This window comes from Passer montanus, unplaced genomic scaffold (genome assembly GCF_014805655.1).
Source record: "Passer montanus isolate IOZ18808 unplaced genomic scaffold, ASM1480565v1 scaffold251, whole genome shotgun sequence".
NCBI classification, from domain to species: Eukaryota; Metazoa; Chordata; class Aves; order Passeriformes; family Passeridae; genus Passer; species Passer montanus.
Window position 1 is genome coordinate 59,264 of NW_024367162.1, and position 25,057 is coordinate 84,320.

Here is a 25,057-nt window from a genome sequence, read left to right on the forward strand (position 1 = left end):
GGGCTGGCAAAAGTCAGGCTGGTCTGCACGTAGAGCTGCCCCTGTTCATTTTTCCAAGAGGAAAATGTTTCATGAAATCAGGAGTACACATCCCTGTCCCAGAACACTGCTGTGTGCACCTTCCTGCTGGAGGTGTGTGTCTTCAGTGTGCCAGTGGGAAGAGAACAAATAGTGGGAAGATGAACTAAAGAAACAGGAGTGCCCAGGGCAGATGACACCGAGCTCTCCCCAGGGGATAACAAGAGTGCCTTGGAGCTGTCCAAAGGGAAAATGCCACCATTCCCTCCCCAGGGGCCAAGCAGAATGACCAGCAGGCATCCCAGGGCCAAGACTACCACAGGGAAGAGCTGTCCCAAGGGGGGGGGTGACAGTGACAAGGAGCTGTCCCAACAGGATAACAGCAGCAACAGCCAGCTTTGCCAAGAAGGCAAATATGACAAAGAGCTGTCTTTGGGGAAGACTGTCATGTCCAAGACATGTCCCCATGGCAGCAGATGAGGACAAAGGGCTCTCCCAGTGGGAAGCAGATGAGGACACAGCTCTGCTGAGGGCACAGGGCAGTTCCAGGGAGCTGTCCCAAAGGAGGCAAGCAGCGCCGAGGGAGCTGCTGCCTGTCTGGAGGAAGCAGCTCCCTGGATCCCTCTGTGCTGGAGGACAACAGAAATAATTGAGAAGATGAACAAGGAGAAGGGGACCCCCAGTTCTCCTTTCTTTTCCACACCAAAGGAGACTCCTGCAATGGGAAATGGAATTGTCCATGGTGGAGCTGCCCTGCAGGGCTCCAGCCCAGAGGAGAGGCCTGGGCCACATCAGGTGTGCTCCCAGCTGCAGCTTGGCACTTCAAAGCTGTGCCAAGAGGGGAACACTGGAGAGAAAAGAGATGATCCAGAACCACACTGCATCTGTCTCCTCTCACGCACCGCTCCCAGAGGAGGTTCTGGATAAAGGATGCAGGGCAAGCCAAGGAAATCAGGAAACAAATTTAAAAGTTTAAAAAGAATGAGGACAACAAGTGACAAAACTGTGTAAGTATTTTATAGCACAGTTTTTCTTTTCTTAATTATTTTGTCAGTAGAGATGTTGCTCCTAACTACTCCTTATGCCTTTTGAGCCCCATGTATTTCTAATTATACCTTTCTAGTATTTGTCATGCCTTTTGAATTCCATGTATAACAGACAAGTGCCATCGAAAGTAATTTTCTCTCCCTAATAGCGTAAAACACTCGTTTATTTCTCCCGAGAGGCTGAACCCCGTGTGTTTCGTGTCCCATCGCGCACCCCCGCCCCGGTACCAGCACAAGGGATTTAACCCTGGGGCAGCCGTGTGGCGATGCAGCCGAGCCCACCCCTTGGGGCCGCTGTCCGGGGGCATTTGGCAGGGCACGGACACAATTTCAGTGCTGTCTGTCTTTGTGCTCCGTGTTGGTGTGGCTCCTGGAGCTCTGGCAGCCTCGGGGCCGTGCCCATTCCCTGGGCAGCCTGGGCAGTGCCAGCAGCCTCTGAGGAAGGACCTTTCCCTAAAATCCACCCTAAATCCCTGCAGGCCCAGCTCCAGCAGCTCCCTGGGTGCTGTCCCCGTGCCAGGAGCAGAGATCTTGAGGGAAGAGCGACTCATCTGCAGATTTCCTGACTCCATCTCCCTCTTCTCCAGCATTCTCAGAAATGTGACAGCACACAGGTAAACTTTAAGTGTTATTCTTGCATCACTTGCATTTCTTCTTGCATCATTCACTTGCACAAGCCCAGTCTCAGCTGTGTCCAGCATTGCACAGCCCCACACCAGCTGTGCCACCACAGCTGGAACAGCACCAGGCCTCACACAGGGGGCACAGTTTAGGGACTCTTGTTTAGTTATACCTTGTCTGTAAATAAAATTGTTTAACCAGGAGTGACTGAGGAAACAAGACATTCACAGCAACTGAAGTCAGTTAAAATTGCATTATGAGAAACAGTACTGCCTGAATCATACCTATTACAAATGCCTTAAAAACCAAAAGGAGCCATCTTCACAGTACAGCTGTTTCACTGAGGAATGGTTAAATGTGCTGTAAATGAACAATACAAATTAATTGCATTTTCTTGAAAAAAAAGAGTAACTTCTTCTTCCACTGTCAGATAACTTTTATAATGTCTTCATAATTTTTAGGATCATACAAATCCTACAGACAGTAAAATTTTTCTCTGGTTTTCTTAAAAGAGAAAAGGAAAAGGAAATGAATCCATACTATTTGTTCGGCAAAAAGCAAAATGTGCACAAAAAAGCCAAGGTGAGATGGGGAAGAGGGAGCAGCAGCTCTCAGAGGGTGGGCAGGGCTGGCACAGGGTGCCCAGAGCAGCTGGGGCTGCCCCTGGATCCCTGGCAGTGCCCAAGGCCAGGCTGGGCACTGGGGCTGGAGCAGCCTGGCACAGTGGGAGGTGTCCCTGCCATGGCAGGGTGGCACTGGGTGGGATTTAAAGACCCCCCCAAAGCATCCTGTGATTCCCTGGAGATAGGGCCAGGCCCCTGGACCAGCACCATGGTCCTGCACCCGACCTTCTCCTCCTCCTGTGTCCCCTGGTCCCTAAATCCAGGGACAGTGCCCCTTTGGCAGCTTTACAGGCAGCCAAGGAATTGACCCACAGTCACAGCAGAGCCTTTGACAACTCCATCAAGTAATTAGGGCCATTTAACAGACTCTCACTGCAGTTCTTTATTTTTTTAATGATATTCTAAATATATCCTACATACAGAAGAATAATTTCCTGAGGACACTCCTTCTTTTAAAATATTTAAATGAACAAACAAAACCGGGTGCCTTTAAATGCTTTTCTGTGAGATTTACTCGGTATTTGACAATGACAACAGAGCTGTTTTTGTGCTATATGTACAGTAATCACATGTACTGAACTCTGGATACAGCAATGTGCATGTAGGACAGGAGTGGAGAGGCTGAACAAAGCAAGAGCACAGAGCAAACCCTCAGAGCAATTTCTCCTGATTCCCAGCTTCTCCCTGTTTCAAGAGCTTTGACTGCTGGATTTGAATGAACTAAGATCTCACTGTGACAAGCAGAGCAGTCTGGAACCAGGCACTGCTGTTGCAGTCAGACTCTGGAGTTGTCACATCTCAGTTTTGAGAAGGTATGTAAGAAAAAACTCCATTACCCACAATGTTTCCCACCCCAATCCTCCTCACACGTAACAAAAAGTGACTGAATTATTTTTAAAGGGTAAAAAAATTGCACAATGAGCATTGACAAAGTGCCCTCATAAAAACTCACATTGAGAAAATACTGAATAATTAAGTGCATCTAGAAAAAAGCCTGCTGCAATGACTCAGCTGTTTGGCTCAGTGTCAGCTCAGAGCCTCAGGCTCTGTGCCCCAGGTGCCCAAGTCCTTGCCCAGCTCTGAGCAGCCTCTCTTGGCTTTCCAGCCCAGCTCTCTCTATCAGCTCTGCCCCAGGCAGGCTCTCAGCATCTCTGAGCCAAGGCCAGCCTGGGGATGGTTTTATTTTACAGCACTTCCAAGTGCAGGGGCTGCCCAGGGAGCTTGGCAGTGCCCATCCCTGCAGTGTCCCCTGCAGGTGGCACTGAGTGCTCTGGGCTGGGGACAAGGTGGCCATGGGGCACAGCTGGCACTGCCTGGGCTGGCAGGGCTGTGCCAGCCCCGGGGATTTGGGGATTCTGTGACTCCAGGAAGCTCAGTTCTTTCTGGGAAGCTGGCAGTGCTGATGTGCCACCGAGCTCCAAGGGCAGTGACACCGTCACCAGGGCATGGGCAGAGCCTGTCCTCCGTGCACAGGGACAGGATGAGCTTCCCCTTTAGCACTGGGCTGAGTATGAGGGACTCATTGGATCTCTGTGAGCCAAACTCCAGCCTTTCCCCATCAATGTTTGAGTAACCCCTGCTGGCACGTGGCAGGAGTTCAGTGCTGTGCATCCGGGGGGAGTGGGACATCCCAAGCCGTGGGGCTGGGAAGGTGCTCGTGCTTATTCTGTCACAATTCCCCAAACCAGGGCAATCCTACAGGCTGCTACAGCACCTCCCTGGCAGTGTCCAAGGTTGGATGGGGCTTGGGACAGTGCAAGGTGTCACTGCCCATGGCAGGGGTGGCACTGGATGGGCTTTAAGGTCCCTTCCAACCCAAACCATTGTGGGATTCTCTGATGTCTGTGACAGGGGTTTCAGTCTGAGAGGGGCCCTGAGTGAAGAGTCCCCCACTTCCAGCACCAAATGAGCCTCAGGCAGCTGCAGCTCCTTGGGGCTCCCTCCAAATCCCTGCCCAAGGTTCCTGCATTCCTGCCACGAGATTTTTTTGGTCCTGTTGGCCATTTCAGCTGTCACTGTAATTGATGCTGGTGAAATGACACTATTAACAAACAAAGTGATGCTACTTGTGAAACACTGAAATGAATGTTCACCCTGTTGGCAGCACTGAGTAAAATTAGGACAGCAATAAAAGGTTAGACAATGACATTTAATGGTACTCCAGTAATAGATTTTATCACTTTTTTTTATCCTACCACAACAATGTGTATTTTCATATACATTATATTTAATAAAATGTATTGATATGGAATTAGGAAAGCATGGGTTTAGTACTATTTACATATTTTAATTGAAACAATTTTCTTAACAACATTGAAAAATAGAAACTTAAAGTTCTCTTAATCGTGTTTTCAGCCAGTTAGTGGTAAACAAATGCATGCCTAGGAAGTCACACTCCCTCTAAAATGTGGTCAGTTGAAAGTTTCTAACTAAAGTGTGTATCTCTGTTTTGTTTCAAAAAATACATAAGTATGTCTGTCATTTCTGATACAAAATTCTACACTATCTTCAATAAATAAATAATAAAGCGATTCTGAAAAGTATGAAATGTAAACTTTGTTGTCCCTCCAACATACATTTTTTTCCTTCCCATTGCTTGAAACATTACAGTGGTCTTTTAGGAAATTATAATACACAGACACTTCCCAGCACAGTTTACACTTATTACCATACTGATCTACCTACCTGTTATGGATATATCCTAATTTCCTAATGGAAACCAATAAGACTTGGAGTGCTAGAGAACACCGCCGACACAGGAGAGGTGGGAACCAGTACTGAAAGGACATGCAAGGAACACCAAAACCTAACAACAGCTCCACGAGAACGTTCACATGCGAATGACACGGGCTGGCACCTCCCATCCGGAATGAAGTCCTTACAAAAATACCAGTGGATGCGTGGCAGGGCATGAACAAAAGGAATCAAAGCACAACAAAGAGGAATTTGACTCTCAGGGATCTTTTGTCCCCCCGAGTCCAGACTCAGCAGAGCACTCACACGTGTGCCTGAGGGAAAGCAGACGTTGTGCCCGCCTGGAGCCAGGAGCTTTGCCAAACAGGGACGTGGGCCTGGACCTTGTTATCCATGGAGTGAAAGGGATGGAGAGCCCTGGCATTCCCCGGATGGCTTTGGGTTCCCCACTCTGCAGCACCACGAGCTCTCTGGTGACATCCAGCAGCCACCCCGTGGGAGCTGCAGGACAGGGCTGCCCTGAGCCCCTGGAGCTGCCCCGAGCCCCCAGGGCTGCCCCAAGCCCCCGTGTCCTGGTTGCACACAGGTGAGCACGGCTCAGCTCCGTACCTGGGCACACCAGGCCCTGCAGGCTGGATCTTCACTTCCTGAGCTGGAGCCACGATTGTTTCTCCTTCCCCACTGCAGGTGAGGCTCAGCCTGGGGGCAGCAGCAGTGCAGGAGTACCCAGGAGGTACACACGACACCAGCAGGGCTCTGTGCCTCACCCTTGGCCTCCTGCCCCAGCACTTACAGTCCTGGGGACAACAGCAACTTCCACAGGGACCGAGGGCTGGACTCTTCTGGAGTGCAATTCATCTCTGTGCAGAAGGCCTGGACAGCTTTTATTTTCAGGGGCAACACAAGTCATGAAGTGGTATGTTAATAGAATCTTCTCTGTTTATAGATATAGACTATTTATTTTCTAAGTCTTTTCAGTACCATCATGAAGATCTTCAGAGATCTTCTTGCTGCAAAACTGCTCCTTCCATTCACTCACATTTACACACCACTCTGCTAGGCAATAGGCACAGAACTCCTAAAGGGGAAAACCCTCAGGAAGCCTCCAAAACACACCCACACTGCCTCCTCCACGGGAATTAACGAGCTGGAGCAAGCACAGCCACCCATGTGTTTTGCCAGCCATCCCCACTGCAGCACAAGGAACAACAGGGTTGTTTCACCAGCCCAGGAAACCAACGCCGAGTTCCACACAGAGAGATTGAGGGAGATCTCCTCACTAAATTGGGATTCGTGTGTTCAGTGAGAATTATCAAGGCACAAAGATGCTCCTGTTTGCTTTGATAACCCTCTGACGTGTGAAGGGCGAGCAGTAGTTTGATGCCACACCAGCAAGGACTCGGTGACAGCTTCTGCAGACACCTCCTGCAGTGACCTCTGGCTGAATTCTGACACTGGCCCCTCTCTCCTACGGCTCATCAAACAGCTGCAGGTCCAGGCGCACCACGATCTCTCCCGTGGGGACTTCGTGCAGGAGGAGACACTTTGTCACTGGTCCCTTGGAACCCTGATCCTTCTTGATGTCTGCCACACGGATCTCTGTCCTGCCCAAAAAGTCTGGAATGCAGAAACACAGCGTGCTCAGGAAAGGGAAAGCAGAGCCTGCAGAAGGACCTGAACTTACACACACACAGCAAAAGAGAAAACAACCCTTTGGTCCTACTCTAGTTGTGCACTTGAAGAGGGCCAAAGGCTGTCAAGCTGCATAGAAGGAGATTTAGCCAGAACTTGTTAAACAGCAACAGCATTCAAACTAAATGGGCCCATGAGTGGAAAAACCCACTATGGAACTCACAGCTTCAGGGACTTCTTGATTTTATGATATGTTAGCCAAAGGCCAAAGTTCTCAGTTAGACCTGAGAGTGAACCTGCTGGAGATGACAGAGCCAAGCAGGTCATCAGCCCAGCAACGAGGTCAATGAGCCAGCACCAGCCCTATCCAAACACTGCCTGAGAGATTGTGACTCCAAGATACACCCTGTGATGCTCCACGTGTTCATCCCAGCTTATGAAAGAAGAATGAATCCTCATTGTGGAATCCCCAGCCCTGGAAGTGTTCAAGGCCACTCTGGATGGAGCTTGGAGCAATGTGGGATAGTGGAAAGTGTCCCTGCCCATGGAAGGGGTTGGAACTGGATGATCTTTAAGGTTCTTTCCAATCCAAACTGTTCCATGATTCTATCAGGTTTGGAATCCTGGGCTCATTTTTGCTACTGTTATTGCATATAACAGGAGCTCAAAGTAATTTCTCTTCCTCCTGCCTGAACCCATCTGTGTGCAAGCAGCATCCAGAGCTTTCTGGAGCCTTAGCAGAATTACAAATCACGCTGTAGGTGTCAACTGCACAAGAAAAGGAACGCTCAAAACCCAGAGGGAGCTGCATCCTTTTTGTGCTGCTACTGGGTGGAGTGAGGTTGACTCCTAAATACACAGAGGGTCAAATCTGGGATATCTTTAAAAACCATCTCCCAGCCCAGCCATTCCCTCTGCTTTCCCTCAGCAGGAATGCTCCTCCTCACAAAGAGCTCTGCAAAAGCCCTTGGCAGGGGCAGCCCCGTACGCACCGTCCGGGGAGAACTGGTCCCGCTCGAACACCGTGATGCACAGCACGTCCTGCTCCAGGTCCTTGATGAAGAACTGGCAGTTGGAATTCCACTTGGGATTGAGGGTGTCCTGGATGGTCTTGGTGATGTGGCACTGGGAGCCCATAGTCACCTCGCAGTAGGGGTTGCTCTTTCCTGGGAAGATGGGAACAAACAGAAATGAGTGGGGCTTTCTTAGCTGTGTGCTCCTGCTCCTGAGCTTCCTTCTGCTCCAACAGCCAGCTGAGCTGGGAAAGACCTTGGCCACACCAGGCCTCTGGCCCCATCCCAGGCTCTGCTTCACTGCCTCTGTAATGGGCTACATGAACACCACAGTGAATGCTCTGCTGAGCACCCTCCACCCTTCCCTTCAGGACTTTATGGCTTGTGTGGTGGAAACAAAGCCAGCCTGAAACAAAAGCCTCATGCAGGACAACTGCAGGACCACGGCTCAGCTGCACAAAGCCACCTCTGCCTCTTTTACCTTCATTAAACCCATTTAACAATTAACATGGTAACATTCCCATTTAACAAGGTAATGTCTGGGACAGAACCCCTGCAGAGTTAGGCTGGCAAATGGGAATGTCCCTGGATGGAGCAAGGAAAGCTGAGGCACTCACCATGGGACCTGCAGGGTTTTAGCTCAATGCCTTCTACAACATTCACCATCAGCCTCCCGATGCCTGTGGCTCTCTGAGAGCGAACTGTGGTGGAACAGAAGAGCAGAGAGAAATGTCACCAAGGGATTTTCCTGCCCAGGGACTTTTCCACAGAAGATGAGACCCCCACATCCTATGCTGTACCTAAGTAGGCCTTTTCCCTCTTCTTCTTTTCAGTCTCTATGTAAAGTTCTGAAGCAGCTTTGATCTTCTGAACCCAGGCAGTCCTTCAGAAGGAAAGGAGAAAAAAAAGTTGCAAGATGCCATTTCTGTTTTTCCCTGCTGGAGCACAGCAGACAGAACTAAAGCTGTCCCTCCTTCCCAGCCAAAGCTCTGGCCCCATCCCACAGCTGTCTGCCTGGAAGGGATCTTAATGAATTCACAGCGCCTGCAGAATGTAACCATCCCAAGGCAGCAAACTCACCACTCAGAGAAAGCTCAAGAGAACCACGAGAAGGAGATGCTTGGTGAGAAAACAAAAGGTCTCAAGAACAGGTTTGCTTTCATGCAGCCCCTTGTTTTCCTGAAATAAACTGACTTCTTGGAGCAGTACAAGACACGGCTGCTGCTGAGGTGGCCACTGTCCTTGGGCCCTGAGATTTCCTACCCAATTCCTCTGACTCTCAGGACTTTAAAAGTGTAACCTGGGGAGTCCACGGGTGGTGAGTGGGCCCTTCTGGGAAACCATTTCATGGCTAAGAGTCACAGAACATCCTGAGTTGGAAGGGACCCTCATGGATCACTGAGTCCATCCCAACAATCCCAGCCTGTGCCTGAAGGAGGCTGAGGGGGAAGGCTGACAGAGAAAAAGGGAGGCAGAAGGGCTACTGAGTGACCTCAAGGGCTGCAAAGAACTGCTGTGACATACAAGGAAGCCTGAATCAAGGAAACATGGGAGGATCTGGAGGCTGTGGATCAGTTTTGGAACCTCGAATGAAGAGCTGCTGCTCCACAGGACATTCATGGTTTGGGTTGGGAGCTCACCCAGTCCCACTCCCTGCCATGGGCAGGGACACCTGCCACTATCCCAGCTCACAGCAGAAGATAGAATTGCATCTCTTGGCTTCTTCACATTACCATAAAATGTGAAATGCAGCCTAAACATCCACCCTCAGCCATTTCATCACTGGTCTAGCTGGAATTCAGGAAACATCATTATTTCTCCCTCTTTTTAGATCACCATATTCTCAAGAAGGAATTTTCCAGTCCTGTAAAATAACCAGCTTGGAGAGTGCTCTGCAAGTTTCCATCACAACCATTCCCATCCTACATTTCCCAGAGTTTTTGAAGGCCCACAGAGGCCCTTACCTTTCATTAATGCTTTCAGCCCGGAGTGTGTAGACTCTGTCAATGTGGGAGATGTGGAAGATGGGCTCATCTCCAGAAGGGTCTGTGGGTAATTTCACCAGTACCTCGTTTAGGAAAATGGGCTGTAAAACATCAGCAGAGCTGGAGTTGTACTGCAGAGTCTGCACGGGGGCATCCAGCACACATCAGCCCACAGCAGGATTATTCCATGCCCCAAGTATCTCACACAGTATCATCTGTGATACTCTGTCACAGCAGAATATCTCTGCCTCCTGTATTTCTGCAGCAAATTTTAAAAGCTGACAAAGACAGAGGTGCCTGCACAGCCTGGGGACACTCCTGGAGAGAGCCAAGCACAGCAGAGTTTCCTTTCCCAGAGAGCAGTGAATGCTGCTCTCCCTCCTCTCCCTCAAACACACGAGCCCTCATGGGAGGGTTTTATTCAAGCAAAACCTCCAAAGCATCTTTTCTTATCTCACTAGAGCCCACAGCCACCCTTCCTGCCATCAGCCCCTGAACCCCAAAGCTTTCAAAGCTCTTCTCTAGGAAGGCTCCTGCCCACACCCCTGGGATGGAGCTCCAGAGCCCTGTCCCCATCCCCGTGTCAGAGCAGCACTTACAGTTTTGTACATTTTGTACTGCAGGTTGGACTTGGGGCTGAAGACCTTGTCTGTGCCGGAAGAGCCAAGAGGTTTTATGATCTGAGTGAGGAGGAGGAAGTCGTTGAAGAGAAAACCATACAGCTCCTTGTTACTCTTGGCTTTATAGAGCTTCCCACTGTGCAGGAACTTGCGTGGTCCCAAGCAGTTTGTAACTGAATTAAAAACGAGTTGCTGCGAAAAGTAGAAGAAGAACAACAACGCACTGTATAAAGTGAAACAATCGGGGCTGCCCTGCAAGAGACCAAATACAGATTTGAGTCCTGCTTCCATCTGTGTCACAGGGATCACGAGCCATGCCTCGAGCACGACAAGCAGGCAGTGTCACAGGAGGGCCCGTGAGAGTCCCTGAAGGCCACAGGGGCACGGGCTGGGCAGGCAGGGGAAGCCACAAGCATCTGTGCCCCCTGGCCACGCACATGCACCTCCAGGGCTGGGACTGAGCCAGGGCAGCTGTCCTGGGTGAGCAGCAGCTCTGCCAAAGGCCTCTCCACAGGCCGAGCTTCCTTAAGGGCTGCATTCTGAGTTGTGCTTGAATTTCACCCCTTAAAACACCCCAGAGGACTTCAGATGGCCATGACACCCCGAGTTAGAGCTGCTCACCATTGGCACAATCCCAGACTCAGCCAGGGCTTGTTAAGGATCAGCAGAGTCTTGCCCTTGCCTAAAGTGCCATTTTCAGGTTTATTTTCACCAGGGTTTGGCACAGCTCTCCCCACCCAGGGCAGCTGGCTCTGGAGGGGCTCCTTTGGCAGGCTGGAAACCCTTGGACAGGAAACAGGGAGAGGCTGGGCTGTTCCCTGCCAGGGCTGGGGCTGCTGCTGGTGATGGTGCAGCGAGCACCACAGGCTCTGTCAGGGTGTGGAGCTGCTGCTCTGGGCAGGCACCACCTACAGCAGATAAAAGCAGCCACTTTCCTGCTGGCAGACAGCTGGATGTGCTGACAGTGTCACACCATCCTTCTCCCAGAACAGTCAGACTTCCTCAGGTGAAATGCAATTCTTCTACTTCATGAACCAACCAGTGCTCATTATTTTTTTACCTTCTAGAATGGTGCATACTTTGAAAATCAAGTTGTGATCTGTCTGCCTCTGTTACCTCCACCAACAGCAGGAAGGCCATCAGAATATCTTCCCTCCTTTTGCAGGACACACAAACACAATATTTCTAGAAACTTATCACCTAACCATAAAGAAATAAATGGCATGGGAGGCAGGGATTCTCTTTGTAAAGTCTCCAGAGACTTGATCAGTATTCTTGAGTTTTCAAATGTATACAAAGCTTTATCACAGAAAATATTTCTAACTATTTGGTTTTTAAAGCAGTCCATCGTGGTCAGGTGCAGGATACAGCAGCCCCACAAGCACTGCACCACAAAGCACTGGGGAGCTGGGAGGTTGCAAAAGGCAGCACTGAACCAGGACTGCTCCGGAGCCAGGCACCCCAGCAGGGCTCAGCACCACGAGCAGCAGCCAGCACGGCGTGCAGGAGGCCAGCTGGGCACAGGGCACAGGGCACAGGGTGTGTCCCCGTGCCCACGGCCAGCCTGGCACCCCGGTTACCTCGGAGAGGCCCTCGCACTGCACGTGGGCCTGGATCCACTCCAGCCTGTCCGAGTTCTCCTTCTCCCGCACGCCCTCGTTCACCTGCGAGCACAGCTCCTCCGCCTTCTCCAGGGCGTGCTTCAGGTGGCTGTGGTCAGGGTGGTTCTCGGGGGTGTTCTCTATGATCTGCACAAGCAAAGGCAGCATCAGCCTGCTGGCACCACAGCTGGGCTGCACTCGCTCTGCCAGCCCCACGCTCCCATTCCAGGCCTCACTGCCAGCAGAGCCAGCCCCACGCTCCCATTCCAGGCTGCACTCACACTGCCAGCCCCACGCTCCCATTCCAGGCTGCACTGCCAGCAGAGCCAGCCCCACGCTCCCATTCCAGGCCTCACTGCCAGCAGAGCCAGCCCCACGTTTGTTCTCCTCCTTGACAGACATGAGACATGGGAGACAAACACTCTTTGGGAGCAGCTGGACTGCAGGCCTGCCTGCACAGCCTTTGCACCAGGACGCTGCTGGCTCCTCTGACAGAAGCACACACATTGCAGCCAAATACAGAAATGCAGCCACGACTGCTGAAGGAATCTTTTAAACACCAACATCCGATTCATAATCCCCTGTGAAAGCCTTGGGTCATGCTCCATGGTGTTATTTGGGATGGGAAGTGTTAAGCAACAAGTGGAAGTTAGGAAAGGGCTGTAAATCCCCCAGCACCATCAGCACAGGGGGAACCTGCACAATCCAGGCTCAGCCCCTGGGGAGGGAGTGGCTCTGAGGGGAAAGGCAAATATGAGCACAAGGTTGTCTTGTTGCTCCTGTTATCTGAATTTTAAATTTTCTCTCAGCACTTGCTGCCTTCTGGTTCTTTGGGTGCAAGCTTCATCTCTGTTTCAAATGGAAATATTGAATAACTTTGCCAAAGCTCAAGGAATTATTCAATTTTCTACACTGGAATCGAGTATTAAAGGACATCCCACATTCCCAAGCACATCAGAAACCTCACAGTCACAAAGCCTGACACAAATAAGGAAACAACCCTGTAACTGAAGTGTAAGCAAAGCAGCACCAAACCCATCACTGTGCAAAGGAACGTACATTTTTAATGATTAGTGGGTATCTGGTTACCCGTTGCATAGGCTTTAGTAGAAAACTTGACAGTGGCATTCCTTTACAGCGAGGATCCATTGCTAACCTCTGAAACATTAGAGAGGTAAAATCTGGTTAGTCAGGTGGTTTAACCCCCGAGAAGTGAGCTCCTCCAAGAAAGGAAAAGGGAAGGCAATAAATGAGCACCAATCCTCAGCTACATCTGCTCTGACACCTCAACATCAGTAGGAGAACTCCTGGTGGATTTACAACACTTCTTCACCTGCCTTGTCTGGACAAGAATCCCAGGATCACCAGGGCTGAAGGAGCCCTCCAGGATCACCCAGTGCCACCAGCAGCGCCCCAAACCCTGTCCCCAAGGGCCATCCAGACTCCTCTGGGACACTCCCACAGACAGTGACTCCAGCTCATCCCAAAGCCTGACCATTCTGTGAGGGAAAAAAAATCTTTCTAATTACTGATCTGAATCTCCCCTGGTGCAAATTGAGGCCATTTCCTCTTGTTCTGTCCCTGTTCCCTGGCAGCAGAGCCCGACCCCCCCGGCTGTGCCCTCCTGCCAGGGACTTGTGCAGAGCCACAAGGGCCCCTGAGCCTCCTTTGCTCCAGCCTCAGCCCCTTCCCAGCTCCGTTCCCTGCCCTGGACATGCTCCAGCCCCTCCAGGTCCTTTTTCAAGTGAGTGGCCCAGAAGGGGACCCAGCCCTCGAGGTGGGGCCTCCTTTGCTCAGCGGATCAGCCAGGTGAGAAGGTGCCCAGAATTCCCAGGTGTTGCTGCTTCTCCTACCTTGACAAACTCCTTGAAGTCGGGCACTTCATCGGTTTTCTGCTGGATGAGGGCGGCCCCGTTGAGCTGGCAGCTGCAGAAGCGGATGTAGGGCTGCATGTGGGGCAGCTGTGCTGTCAGGATGTCCCCGATCATCTTCACCGGCATCTTCTCCCCAGACATCTTCTTCCTCACCCGCAGGGCCCTGAGCAGCAGCAGGGCACGGGTTGGACAAAGGGCTGGGTTCTCATTCATTATGGACACCCAGAGAGCCATAAACACACCAGCCAAAGATTCACTGCAGGGGTGCAATAAATGAGCAGGCTGCACCCTCAATGCCTTTCCCTCTCCTGGTCACCCAGCTGCTGCCTGACCTTAATGCAATGCCAGATCACAGGTGAGAGGAAGAGGAGGGTAATTTCCTTTTCTGTTGGCTTAGAAAGAGTTACTGGTGTGTGAGTGAGGCAGGGAAAAGTCCATCACTTTTTAGTCTGGTTTCCTAAGGAAAGGTTCATTGTCACTTGTCCCACAACTTTTCAACCTGTGGGCCATTTTCAAATACATTTTACAAAAAAAAAAAGGAGATATTACAAAGCTGTAAAATCCCTGCAGGTTCAGTGAAAATTAGCAGCTGAGGAGGGAAAGAAAATAACTTTAATAATGCTTTTGCTTATCAAGGTGCAGGTTTAACTGTGCCCTCACTCAGTTTCCCTGGCAGTGATTTGGGGCAGCAGCACCCAGAGCTTTGGAGAGGGGTGCCCTGGGCACAAACCCTTTGGAAGCAAGTCCTGCCCTGTGGGAAGCCTTGGCAAGCCCTGCTCTTCAGGGCAGAGGAGGATTTGCCTTCTGCAGCACTGGAGCCAAGTGAGTGCAAATGGCAGGGAACTGCTGGTTCTTCTCACCAGCTCACAGCAAACACTGCCCCCAGTTTGCTTTGTCCCCAAGGAGAAACACGGGGCCCTTCTGGTTAGGATTTGTGTAAGTGGCAAATGTTTTCATGCAGATAAAAGGAGAAGCAGGGGGAGAGGCCCAGGGTTCTGTTTTTGTGAAGTGTGGGGATAAAAACCAACTTACTTCAGTAGTTTTATATTGCACATAATCAGCTCCTTCCAATTGACAAAAATCATGGCAACTTCTTTTTCTGTGACCAGCTCAGACTCCATCAGTGGTTTCTGGAAGATCTGGGGAGTGAGAAGAGGCCAGTTAGAGTGCCCAGGAAAGTACAGACAGACCCAGCACACCCCATGTCCCTGACATCCGTGGTGTCCCCTGGCATGGCTGGGACTACGGAGACCCTCAGGTATGAGGGGCTTTAACAGGCAATACTCTGAGTTTGTGGGGTGCTGGGGTTCATTCTGATCTGGATAATATCTCTGTATCTGTATCTCTCTGTCTCTGTCTGTATCAATACAGATAAAGGAGTACAGCCCCAGGCAGGCCAGCAGGGCAGTGCAGGATCTTTGCACAGTGCAGGGCTGGCTTGGCTGGGGAGGAGACCCCAAGGCTGCTGAGCTGCCCCCCTGTCCCCAGTGCCCCCCTGTCCCCAGTGCCCCCCTGTCCCCAGTGCCCCACCTCTGTCCCCAGTGCCCCCCTCTGTCCCCAGTGCCCCCCTGTCCCCAGTGCCCCACCCCTGTCCCCGTGCCCACCTCTGTCACCAGCTGCAGGTCGGTGACGTAGTTCTCCTCGGTGACGATGAGCTCGTGGATGTAGCCCTGCCTCTTCCTCTCGGTGGGGGTCAGCATGTCCAGCAGGTGCAGGTCTGCACACCCTGCAAAACACAGCAGCAGCATCCTTCAGAGGGGCTGTGGCACAGGGACTGACAGCCACAGCAGCCCAGGAACAGAGCTGCTGCTGCCCTGCTCCCTCCACTGCTGTTCTCATGGCACAGCCCCAGCAAAGCTTCATCTCAGAGACTCCAAACATTCCATTTAACACCTTTGTTATGTATTAAAACAAAGGGCATCCCTGTGTGTGAGCTCTTCCCTGGTGGCCAGGCCTCAAAGTCTCCCTCACCTCTGCCTGCCCATTCCCAGCCTCTCCCTGGAGGCCCCCAACCCCTTGGGCTGTGTCATTCCAATCCCACGTGCATGGCTGGCAGTGAAAAAGGGGGAAAGGACTGCATGTGGTGTGAGGAAAGCACAGAGCTGTCCCAGAGGGGATGAGGGAGGAGCTGCAGTGAGGGGCACTTTGGAATGACCCCCTCGGCTGATGGATGGTTCACCTTGAGCCCTCTGCTACAGAAATGCTGCTCAAGAAGGGCCTGCAGGGCCTCTTCCTTCACACTTCAACTAAAAACTGCTCCCAAATGTTTGAAGGGCCCGAGCCAGGCAATGCAAAGCTCACTGGAGAGCCCCACTGATGTCTGGGCCGAGCCAAGGGCTGCATTTTGTTCTCCTTTCTGTTTGAAAGGTGGGCACTGAGAGCTCCTGTCCCATCACTTCTGTCCTTTCAGTGTTGCAAACCCCCCTTGCATGGATCCCCTCAGATGGGAGGATTTCTATATCTATTCCACAATCTTGAATTTTCTTTTCTACTCTGAATTAGATAAAACATTTAATTCCATTCTTTCTTCTGTAGGCCATTATTTTTCAGCTGAGCTCAATTAAGTCCTTCTGAGATTGGAACACAGAATGTTTTCTTCCAGTTTTTGCTACTTTTCTGCATAAAATACAATGATTTCAAAAAGCTAAGTTGATTTCAAACAGATGGAAAATGTTTGGCTCTAAAAATGATCAATTCAACTATTTTCACACAACCAAAATTCCCCAGTTGAATTTTTTCCCTCACCCCTCAGCAGATTCAGTATATTCCCCATGGAAACAAACTTTCCTTATGGAAACATCAGGCCCCAGGTAACTCTTTCAGTTCTTTGCATATCAAGTTAATACTTAGGGAATATCTCCTGCATTTTGAGCTTCCTGAATGGAGCTCAGACAATGCCACTGAGAAGGTCCAGGTGTATCACCAATATTTCCATGGAATACCAGCAACATCTGCTTTAATTGATCTGTATTCCTCAGAGGGGAACAAAGGATTTGACTTGAAAATAAAATAAAATTTAAAAAAACAAAACAAAACAAAACAAAAAACCAAAGTCAAACCAAACAAGCCAAGAAAAGGAGATACAGGCAGCCAAGGTTGTTTCCTCTGTGACTGTGAAGCTGGGAGCTGGGATCAGGTGGGAAGCAGAGTGACACTGACAAGACTCCCTGGAGACACAGGGTGTCACAGCCCCTTACGAAGTGCAATTGAAACTTGGAATAAAAAGCAGATGTGGAGAAACATCATCTTTATGCCAAAACAATGAATTTTGGCCCCTTCCAAAAGCCAGAAGTTTGATGTCTCTTGAATAAATGCCTGATTTCAGAGCAGCTTCTTTGGCACCAAGTAAACCACAGGTCTAAGGAACAGCCCCAGTTCTCCCAGTGCTTCATTAGAAGAGAACCAAGTGTTTAATTACTTTTCCTTGGAGAAGTTCTTGTTCAAAGATGTTCAGAATCCTTGGCCTGCAGGTGATTTCCAAGCAGCAAGGCCTTGGAGGGAGCACTGACATTTTGAACAATGAAGCATTTCAGTGGCTCCCTTGGCTGTGAATGGGCTGCTCTGAACCACAACAAACACTCTGCTTTTGGCTGTGAAGTATTTGGGGAAAAAAGAATCTGAAATCTGAGCAGAACATCCCAAAGAGACTTTCCTGGTAGGAGATTTCTTTGTGAGGTGCACAAGTACAGAGATTTTTCTTGTCTTTGTGTTAAGAACCCTGAAGAAGAACTGGATTCCTTTCCAGGTGGGAATGTCTGGCTCCTTCTTCATGGATGCCAAAGAACTTTGGTGAACTGCATTCCACAGATCACAGAATCAGGGAATGGTTTGGGTTTGGACCTCAGAGCCCACCCAGTGCCACCCTGCCATGGCAGGGACACCTTCCCCTGTGCCAGGCTGCTCCAGCCCCAGTGCCCAGCCTGGCCTTGGGCACTGCCAGGGACCCAGGGGCAGCCCCAGCTGCTCTGGGCAATTCTTTGTTTCAATGCAGTAAAGCCAGGGAAGGATGGGAAATGACAATAATTAACTTGGTTTGTCCTCAGGAGGGTGAATCCAGGAATTCTGCCATCCTGGCTGGACTTGGAGGAAGAACAGACAAATGTTGGAACTGCAAATCTGTGCCTTGACCTCCCAGCAGCACAGTCCCTGCAGATTAATGGGCTCCAGAAATACAATATACAAATAACTCCAAATCCTTTGTACAGAGTAAAGACGTTGTTCCTCCTCCTTACAAAGTCAGCCCTGAAGATCTGGGTCTCCCAGGACAAACACTGAACCTAAAAGAAGATGCTGCTTTTTGGGAAGGGAGGTTCTGCTGTGGAAATCACTGATCCACATCCATGGCCACAGCTGCTGGTTCCTTTTCACTTGGGGAGGTTTTCTAAGCAGGGCCACTGCCAGATTTCCCTGTCAGCCTCGTGCTGGCCCAGGCTGCAGGGACAAGGTCACAGGAGACAGGAATTGTCCTGTCACAGGGGACCAGGAGCAGGCAAAAGGGATGGCACAGTTTTCCTCCAAATCCTTAAGGAGAACGGAACAGCACACCAGGAGAGCACCTCTTCACTCAGGTAAATTAATTCACAAATCCCAAATCCCTGGTGCTGGCACACCCCTCCCAGCCCAGGCAGTGCCAGCTGTGCCCCATGGGCACCTTGTCCCCAGCCCAGAGCACTCAGTGCCACCTGCAGGGGACACCTGCAGGGATGGGCACTGCCAAGCTCCCTGGGCAGCCCCTGCCAAGGCCTGAGCACCCTTTCCATGGGCAAATTCCTGCTGCTGGCCCAGCTGAGCCTGCCCTGGCCCAGCCTGAGGCCGTTCCCTCTGCTCCTGTCCCTGTTCCCTGGCAGCAGAGCCCGACCCCCCCGGCTGTGCCCTCCTGCCAGGGACTTGTGCAGAGCCACAAGGGCCCCTGAGCCTCCTTTGCTCCAGCCTCAGCCCCTTCCCAGCTCCTCAGCAATTCTCCAGCCCCTTCCCAGCTCCTCAGCAATTCTCCAGCCCCTTCCCAGCTCCTCAGCAATTCTCCAGCCCCTTCCCAGCTCCATTCCCTGCCCTGGACTCCTCCAGCCCCTCCAGGTCTCTCCTGCAGGAGCAGGACTGGGCACAGCCCTATTTAAATAACTCTCAGTGCTGAGTTATTTAAATCACAGCATTTCAACATTCAGCTTTCTCAGCACCTGTTTCAGATGCAGCCAATTCCCCCTAAATCTCCTGGGATGGACCCTGCACTGAGAGGCCACCCCAGGCTTTTGGTGAGGCCACTGGGATCAAACAGATCTCTGCATCTCAAGCATCTGCAATGCCCAACCCCATTTCTCAGCTATTTTCAATTATTTCAGCAGGTTTGGAATTTCAGTTCCTCTCAGAGCAGAGCATTCCCTCTGAGGTGCAGGGAAGGAGCAGGAAAACAATCTGGGCAGTCCCACTGGCAAAACCTGCAGCATTATTTAAGGGTGGAAGTGCCCTCTCTGGAATGCTCAAATGTCTGGATGTGTTCAGTGCTGGTGCTCCAACCTCAGCCATTCCACGAGTCACTGATTCTACCAATGCTGCTTGGGGACAGTAAAATCCCCCATGTGAGGGCAAGAATGCATCCAAAAATGTAAATCACAGAGTTAAGCAAGGCCTGGAATGGTTCAGAACACACCAGGAAATGAAACCTCACCTCTGTATCGTGCCCCAGGGCCTGTCTGAGCCCCTGGCACCCAGGGCTCAGGAGCAGCAGCCACAGTCCAGGCAGAGGGGCCTGCACAGCCCATTCCACAGGGAATTCCATAAATACAGGTGCTGTGCAGGCACTTCACTTGGAACCAGGAATGGGGGAACCAAATGCAGTATTTTAAATGTTCCAACCTCTTATCAAACAGCATTTTATCATTTTTTCACTTTCATTTGGCAGAGGGACAGCTCTGAGCTCTGCTCCTGTGACCTGACAGCACCCAGGGAGCAGCTGGAGCTGTGCCAGAGGGATTTAGGGTGGATTTTAGGGAAAGGCTCTTCCCCAGAGGTGCTGGCACTGCCCAGGGAATGGGCACGGCCCCGAGGCTGCCAGAGCTCCAGGAGCCTTTGGCCAGCGCTGCCAGGGGTGCCCAGGCTGGGCCTGGGGGGCTCTGGGCAGGGCAGGGCTGGCACTGGGGGGTCCCTGGGGGTGCCCCCAGCTCAGTTCAAGTGCTTTGCTCACTGAAGTCCCCAGGTGGGCACTGAAGTCTTGCTGAAAACCATTTTCATTTGAACTGCTCCAGGACAATGTCCTGACAGCCAAAGGTCACCTCAGCCCCGTGTTTAGCCAAGGAGCCCTTTGTGACCCTGCCCTCTGTGTCATTCCACTGCTGCAGTAATATTTGGGTATATTGCTCCTGAATCTACTGAAGTTGCCCAAATTAAAGTTAAAAACAAGTCATTTGTCATCTGAATTTACTGCACAGAAGTTGCTATTTAACAAGTGAAATAGCTGGAGTCAATAACCACTAAGAACTAAAAGTGCTTTGAAACCAGAGAACAAAACCAGAATTTCAGTGATTTTGCTTATGGGAATCAAATATGCTCAGTGAGCTCATGGGGACAGAAAGTGAAGCCACTAAAACTCCAAAAGAATTGAGGTTTAAATAAAACTGATCCTGGATATAAAGGAAATGTTCTTGATAAACCTACATTTCAGATTTAGAGTTGACTTGGGCAGATTTCAAGTATTGAAAAGAACAAATTCTCTGAAAGAACATCCATGGGAATTCTTTGTCAGCAGTTGAATACAGAAGGAACTCCCACAAACAGTAAAAAGAGTGAGGAATAAAATCCAGCAGCACTGGCAGCCTCTGGAATTCCAGTCTCCTCTCCATCCCTCAAGTGACAATTCCTGTGCAAGGGGAGAAGGCACCTGGCACAGGGAAGTGAAGACAAAGAACCAATTCCCAGAATGCCAAAGAGCCAATTCCCAGGATGATTTGGCTGGGAAGGGATTTTAAGGATCACCCAGTGCCACCCTGCCAGGGCAGGGACACCTTCCCCTGTGCCAGGCTGCTCCAGCCCCAGTGCCCAGCCTGGCCTTGGGCACTGCCAGGGATCCAGGGCAGCCCCAGCTGCTCTGGGCACTGCCAGACTCCCTTTCTCATACAGATATATTTATAGATTTATATATATTGGTATCCATAAAGACAAGTAAAGCAGACACTGCTGCCTGCAGCTCAGGGAGAATCCCTGATGAGGAGGAGGAGGGTGAAACCCTCCCTGCTGAGCCAGCAGAGCATCCTTAGGGACTCAGGGAGGAAATGAACAATTCAGGGATTTCAACACTTAAGCCCCAAGGGAGTGTCTGTGTCTGGGACTCTGCACGTGGGATTCATTTTGCTCTTCTGCCTGAGGGGTCCTGGCACCAGCAGTGCCTCCTGTGTGTTCAGCTGGGCCAGCAGCAAGAATTTGCCCATGGAAAGGGTGCTCAGGCCTTGGCAGGGGCTGCCCAGGGAGCTTGGCAGTGCCCATCCCTGCAGGTGTCCCCTGCAGGTGGCACTGAGTGCTCTGGGCTGGGGACAAGGTGCCCATGGGGCACAGCTGGCACTGCCTGGGCTGGCAGGGCTGTGCCAGCCCCGGGGATTTGGGATTCTGTGAGTCACAGAGGGAACCCCAACCTGCTCCTCCCAGGACTGCAGTGTCCCCAAGGGCAGAGCTTTCAGCCCAGTCAGTTTTTCAACCCAGCAGCTCAGGATGGGCAAAGAGGGAGAGGCTCTCGTTCAGATGTCAGTCAATGCACAAAACACTGACAGAGTGGAGTCAAAGCTGGCTCCATCCCCTCAGACAGCTCTGAAAATCACAAGTGGGATGTGCTGCTCCATTTCTGCAGTTGTCAGCAAGTGGCCATGATGGAGAAGAATTATTTTTTATGGTAGAAATGAAAGATGTATTACTATTTAAATACTGTCCTAAAAAGAAGGAAAATCTGTGCAGTTGTGCATTTTTTGAGACTTGAGCTTCTGGCATAGAACACATCCCAAATCCAGGTAAGCCCACGGCAAAGCAAGAAAGAATATTTCATTTATCATTAACAGAACACCAAAATCCACTGATTGGCACCACATAGAAACCCTGGGCAGGGAATCAGAGAATCCCAGAACATCCTGAGCTGGGAGGGACTCACCAGGAGTCCAAGGACACGCCAGCAATGCCCCCTGAGCCAGAGGGGCAGAGGCTGCAGGAGCAGTGATGAATGTGAGCCCTGAGAGTGAGAGCACGTCCCAGGGAGCCAGGCTGGTGTCCCTGGGGGGGCACGGGGCTCCGGGCTGGGCTGGGCCAAGCCCTCGGGGCGAGCTCGGCTGAGCCAGCAACGAGACAACAACAAACACTGTCGGCCTCTTTTGTACGAAGGATTTAATTCTCTATACATGGAACTAATTGGAAAGGCTGGATTACAGTTGTTAAAGCTGCAGGTTTTTATATATTTATATAATTTACATTCATAGTGATGAAATACTGAAGTGCAACTGAGTAAGGAGCTTCACTTGTCCTTTGCACCGCAGGACGGGTCGGGAGGGGAGCTGGGCTGGGAGTGCTAGGGCTGCCAGCAGGAGCTGGGGGACAGAGGGACACGGAAGCAGGACTCTGTGTAACCCCGTGGTAAATCATTAGTAGCAGGGCTCTGTTGTGCTGAGGTGTTGGGAGGGGGCACTGCCAGCACTTTCAGCAAGAGCCGGGCGCTAACGGAGACGGGCACGGCTGCAGCACAGCCACAGCTCCACCTCACATTCACCTGTGAAACTCCACAGTCTGCTTTAAAAAATGTAAACATCGGAAATGAATCGCAGGGAGAGAGTTCTATACATTCGCTCTTGTCAGGAAAATGACTCGTTCAGGTGGGGCTCCACAGGAAGCACAGCGGAGCAGCCCGAGTGCCGTCCCTGCGGAATTTGGGAATTCTGGCAGCCCCAGGAGGGAACATTGCACCCATTTCTGACCCATTTTGGGAATGTGACACCCCGAGGGACAGACACAAACCAGGCTGCTCGCTCACTGTTTGCAGCTACAGGTAATGTGCAAAATCAAATGAAGAGAGCTGGGTAAAACCGCTCCAGGTTTGCCTCCCCACAACGGTTACACACTCAACAACAACACCTGTTACAACAGTACAGTAACTACAACAAAACACCTGGAACTGGGCACATTGAAACTTCCTTAAACTGATTTGAACTCCTTCTGTTCTTTTGTAATTAAAAAAAAAAAAGAAAAAAAAAGAAAATTAAAATAATAAAAAAAAAGACACATTGACAACACTGGACAAGTGAACAATAAAAAAGAAAGATACATAAAGTCTCCAATTCATGGACATTTGGAACAATTTTAATAGCACATGCAGCATTCCTTGATAGTGGGTCTTTTTGCACAAACAAAATTGCAATGAAGAAATTAAATTTATACTTTTCCTTTAAAAGGCTAGAATATATCTTTAAAAAATAATTTTTAAAACTACCAAAAGCACCTGTGCAAAGGTGGAAAAATTAGTTTGGTAACTCTGAAAGCCACAAAAGGACCCACTATCCTCTGAGTTTTTTTATTTTTTTTTAGCGTGTGTGTTTTTGTTTTTTTTTTTTGTTTTGAATCAGTTTAATTTTGTCGGTAATTAACTCAACCGTTGCGATTCCATGCAACTAAATGTCAAATGAGGTAAAACTGCTGTGCAGTGTGTTCTTGACTCAGAAGGCAGTAGGTGATCATGCTGGAAGGCACATGATCAAGGCTGCATCTCCCTCCATCCCTCTGGGCACTGCTATGGGATAGTGGGTCTCTTTGAGGACTTTCAAGCCTGAGTGGGGGATGGACAACATATGATTCCTAGAAAAAGGAGGAAAACAACACATAAGCAAAACAAAACAATGAGCAAATTCAAGCTGGGGAAATGAGGCAGGCGTGGCGAGGCATGGAGCAAAAATGATGGGAGAGGGGGGGGAACGTGCTGGGCGGGATGGGAACGAAACCAACCAAACACAGGGGGACAGAAGGTCTTCAAAGAGCCCGGGGGCCCGGGGGCGGGGGACACGCCAGGGACACTCACACTGCTGGCTCGGGTCCGTGTCCGTGGTCAGCTTCACGTAGTTGGAGGGGAAGAGCCCCACGTGGCCGTTGACCTCCCCCTTCCACCAGTCGGGGTCCTCCCTGTTGAGCACGGTGATGATCTGGCCCTTGCTGAAGGCCAGCTCGTCGTCGTTCTGCGCGCTGTAGTCGTACATGCCGATCACCTGGCACACTGAGGGGGACAGGGGTCACTGGGGGCTGCAGCCACCCCCCAGAGCAGCCCGGACCCACCCTGCCCTGCCCAGAGCCCCCAGCCCCAGCCTGGGCATCCCGCAGGCTCCTGGAGCTCCGGCAGCCTCGGGCCGTGCCCATTCCCTGGGCAGCCTCTGGGGAAGAGCCTTTCCCTGCTCTGCAGCCTGCCCACAGGCAGAGGTCACCTCTGGACATTGCCCATGGCTCAGGACAGCTCCACAGAATCCCAGAATGCCCAGGCTGGGAGAGCCCTTCCAGCCCATGGAGCCCCCCCAGCACCCCCAGCTCCCTCAGGGCTCCTCTCAGGGTTTGTGTTCAAGCCCACTTGAGCACCCAGGACCCTGCAGTGACCAGAGCCCATCCTGGGGCTCAGCCCCCCCAAACTGACTCCAGGGGTTTACAAATCCCAAAGAGTTTCATGGAATCCCAGCAGGGCTTGGGTTGAAGGGACCTTAAAGGCCATCCAGTGCCACCCCTGCCATGGGCAGGGACACCTTCCACTGCCTCAGTGGAATCCCAGCAGGGCTTGGGCTGAAGGGACCTTAAAGCCCATCCAGTGCCACCCCTGCCATGGGCAGGGACACCTTCCACTGCCTCAGGGTGCTCCAACCTGCCCTGGAACTGGTCAGTGGACAGGAAAACCTGGGACACATTGGAACTTCCACTACTGGAAGCTGCATATTCCAAAAGAAAGCCAATGGTGATGCCTTTGTTGTCCCAGTGAGGTTTTCAGAACAAAAAAATCTTGGAAAATACAAGAGAAAATGAACAGAGCTGGACAAAAGCATCCCAGGCCATCCAGGCACCCAGGACTGGTCCCAGCAGGGATTTTCTGTTCCCTTGCAGTGGAACTCATCCAGCCTCAGAATGCAGCTGGTTCTGCTCACTTCTGACAAAGCAGCTCCCTGGATTCTCTGAAGCAGCAGGACTGTTCAGTTAAATAAATAATCCCCTCTATTTCTCTGCTCTTTTCTCTTTGCCAGGGCTTCTGGTTTTCCCACCAGACATCAGACTTGCATTAATGAGCCTTGCTGGCAGGTTCTCTCCAGGGGATTAATCCTAAAATTTGCTTTGATTTTCATCCT

General features: G+C 51.0%; 1 protein-coding gene and 1 long non-coding RNA gene across 8 annotated transcripts in view; one reads left to right on the forward strand and one right to left on the reverse strand.

Moving 5' to 3' along the window:
- The first annotated feature begins 970 nt into the window (after positions 1 to 970).
- LOC120503405 lies at positions 971 to 3,117 on the forward strand. Of its 2 annotated transcripts, none has more exons than XR_005627736.1 (4): positions 971 to 1,025; positions 1,544 to 1,678; positions 2,147 to 2,267; positions 2,986 to 3,117. It is a non-coding gene; the product is annotated as an uncharacterized LOC120503405 (long non-coding RNA). The 2 variants fall into 2 exon arrangements; XR_005627737.1 differs by having other exon boundaries at positions 2,198 to 2,267.
- The window catches only part of ITSN1 (intersectin 1), a 108,581-nt gene continuing 86,205 nt past the window's right edge, over positions 2,682 to 25,057 (reverse strand). For 2 of the 6 annotated variants that reach the window (XM_039711879.1, XM_039711875.1), the window contains 12 exons: positions 23,761 to 23,952; positions 15,332 to 15,453; positions 14,760 to 14,866; positions 13,707 to 13,983; positions 12,913 to 13,011; positions 11,833 to 12,000; positions 10,232 to 10,504; positions 9,612 to 9,733; positions 8,448 to 8,530; positions 8,265 to 8,348; positions 7,627 to 7,800; positions 2,682 to 6,619 (listed from right to left, as the gene is read on the reverse strand). In XM_039711879.1, the coding sequence (XP_039567813.1) occupies positions 6,471 to 6,619; positions 7,627 to 7,800; positions 8,265 to 8,348; positions 8,448 to 8,530; positions 9,612 to 9,733; positions 10,232 to 10,504; positions 11,833 to 12,000; positions 12,913 to 13,011; positions 13,707 to 13,983; positions 14,760 to 14,866; positions 15,332 to 15,453; positions 23,761 to 23,952 (1,850 nt within the window). In that variant the 3' untranslated portion in view covers positions 2,682 to 6,470. Of the gene's footprint in view, positions 6,620 to 7,626; positions 7,801 to 8,264; positions 8,349 to 8,447; positions 8,531 to 9,611; positions 9,734 to 10,231; positions 10,505 to 11,832; positions 12,001 to 12,912; positions 13,012 to 13,706; positions 13,984 to 14,759; positions 14,867 to 15,331; positions 15,454 to 22,065; positions 23,541 to 23,760; positions 23,953 to 25,057 lie in introns of those variants that run through there. The other 4 variants (XM_039711877.1, XM_039711876.1, XM_039711878.1 and 1 more) reach the window with 4 other exon arrangements.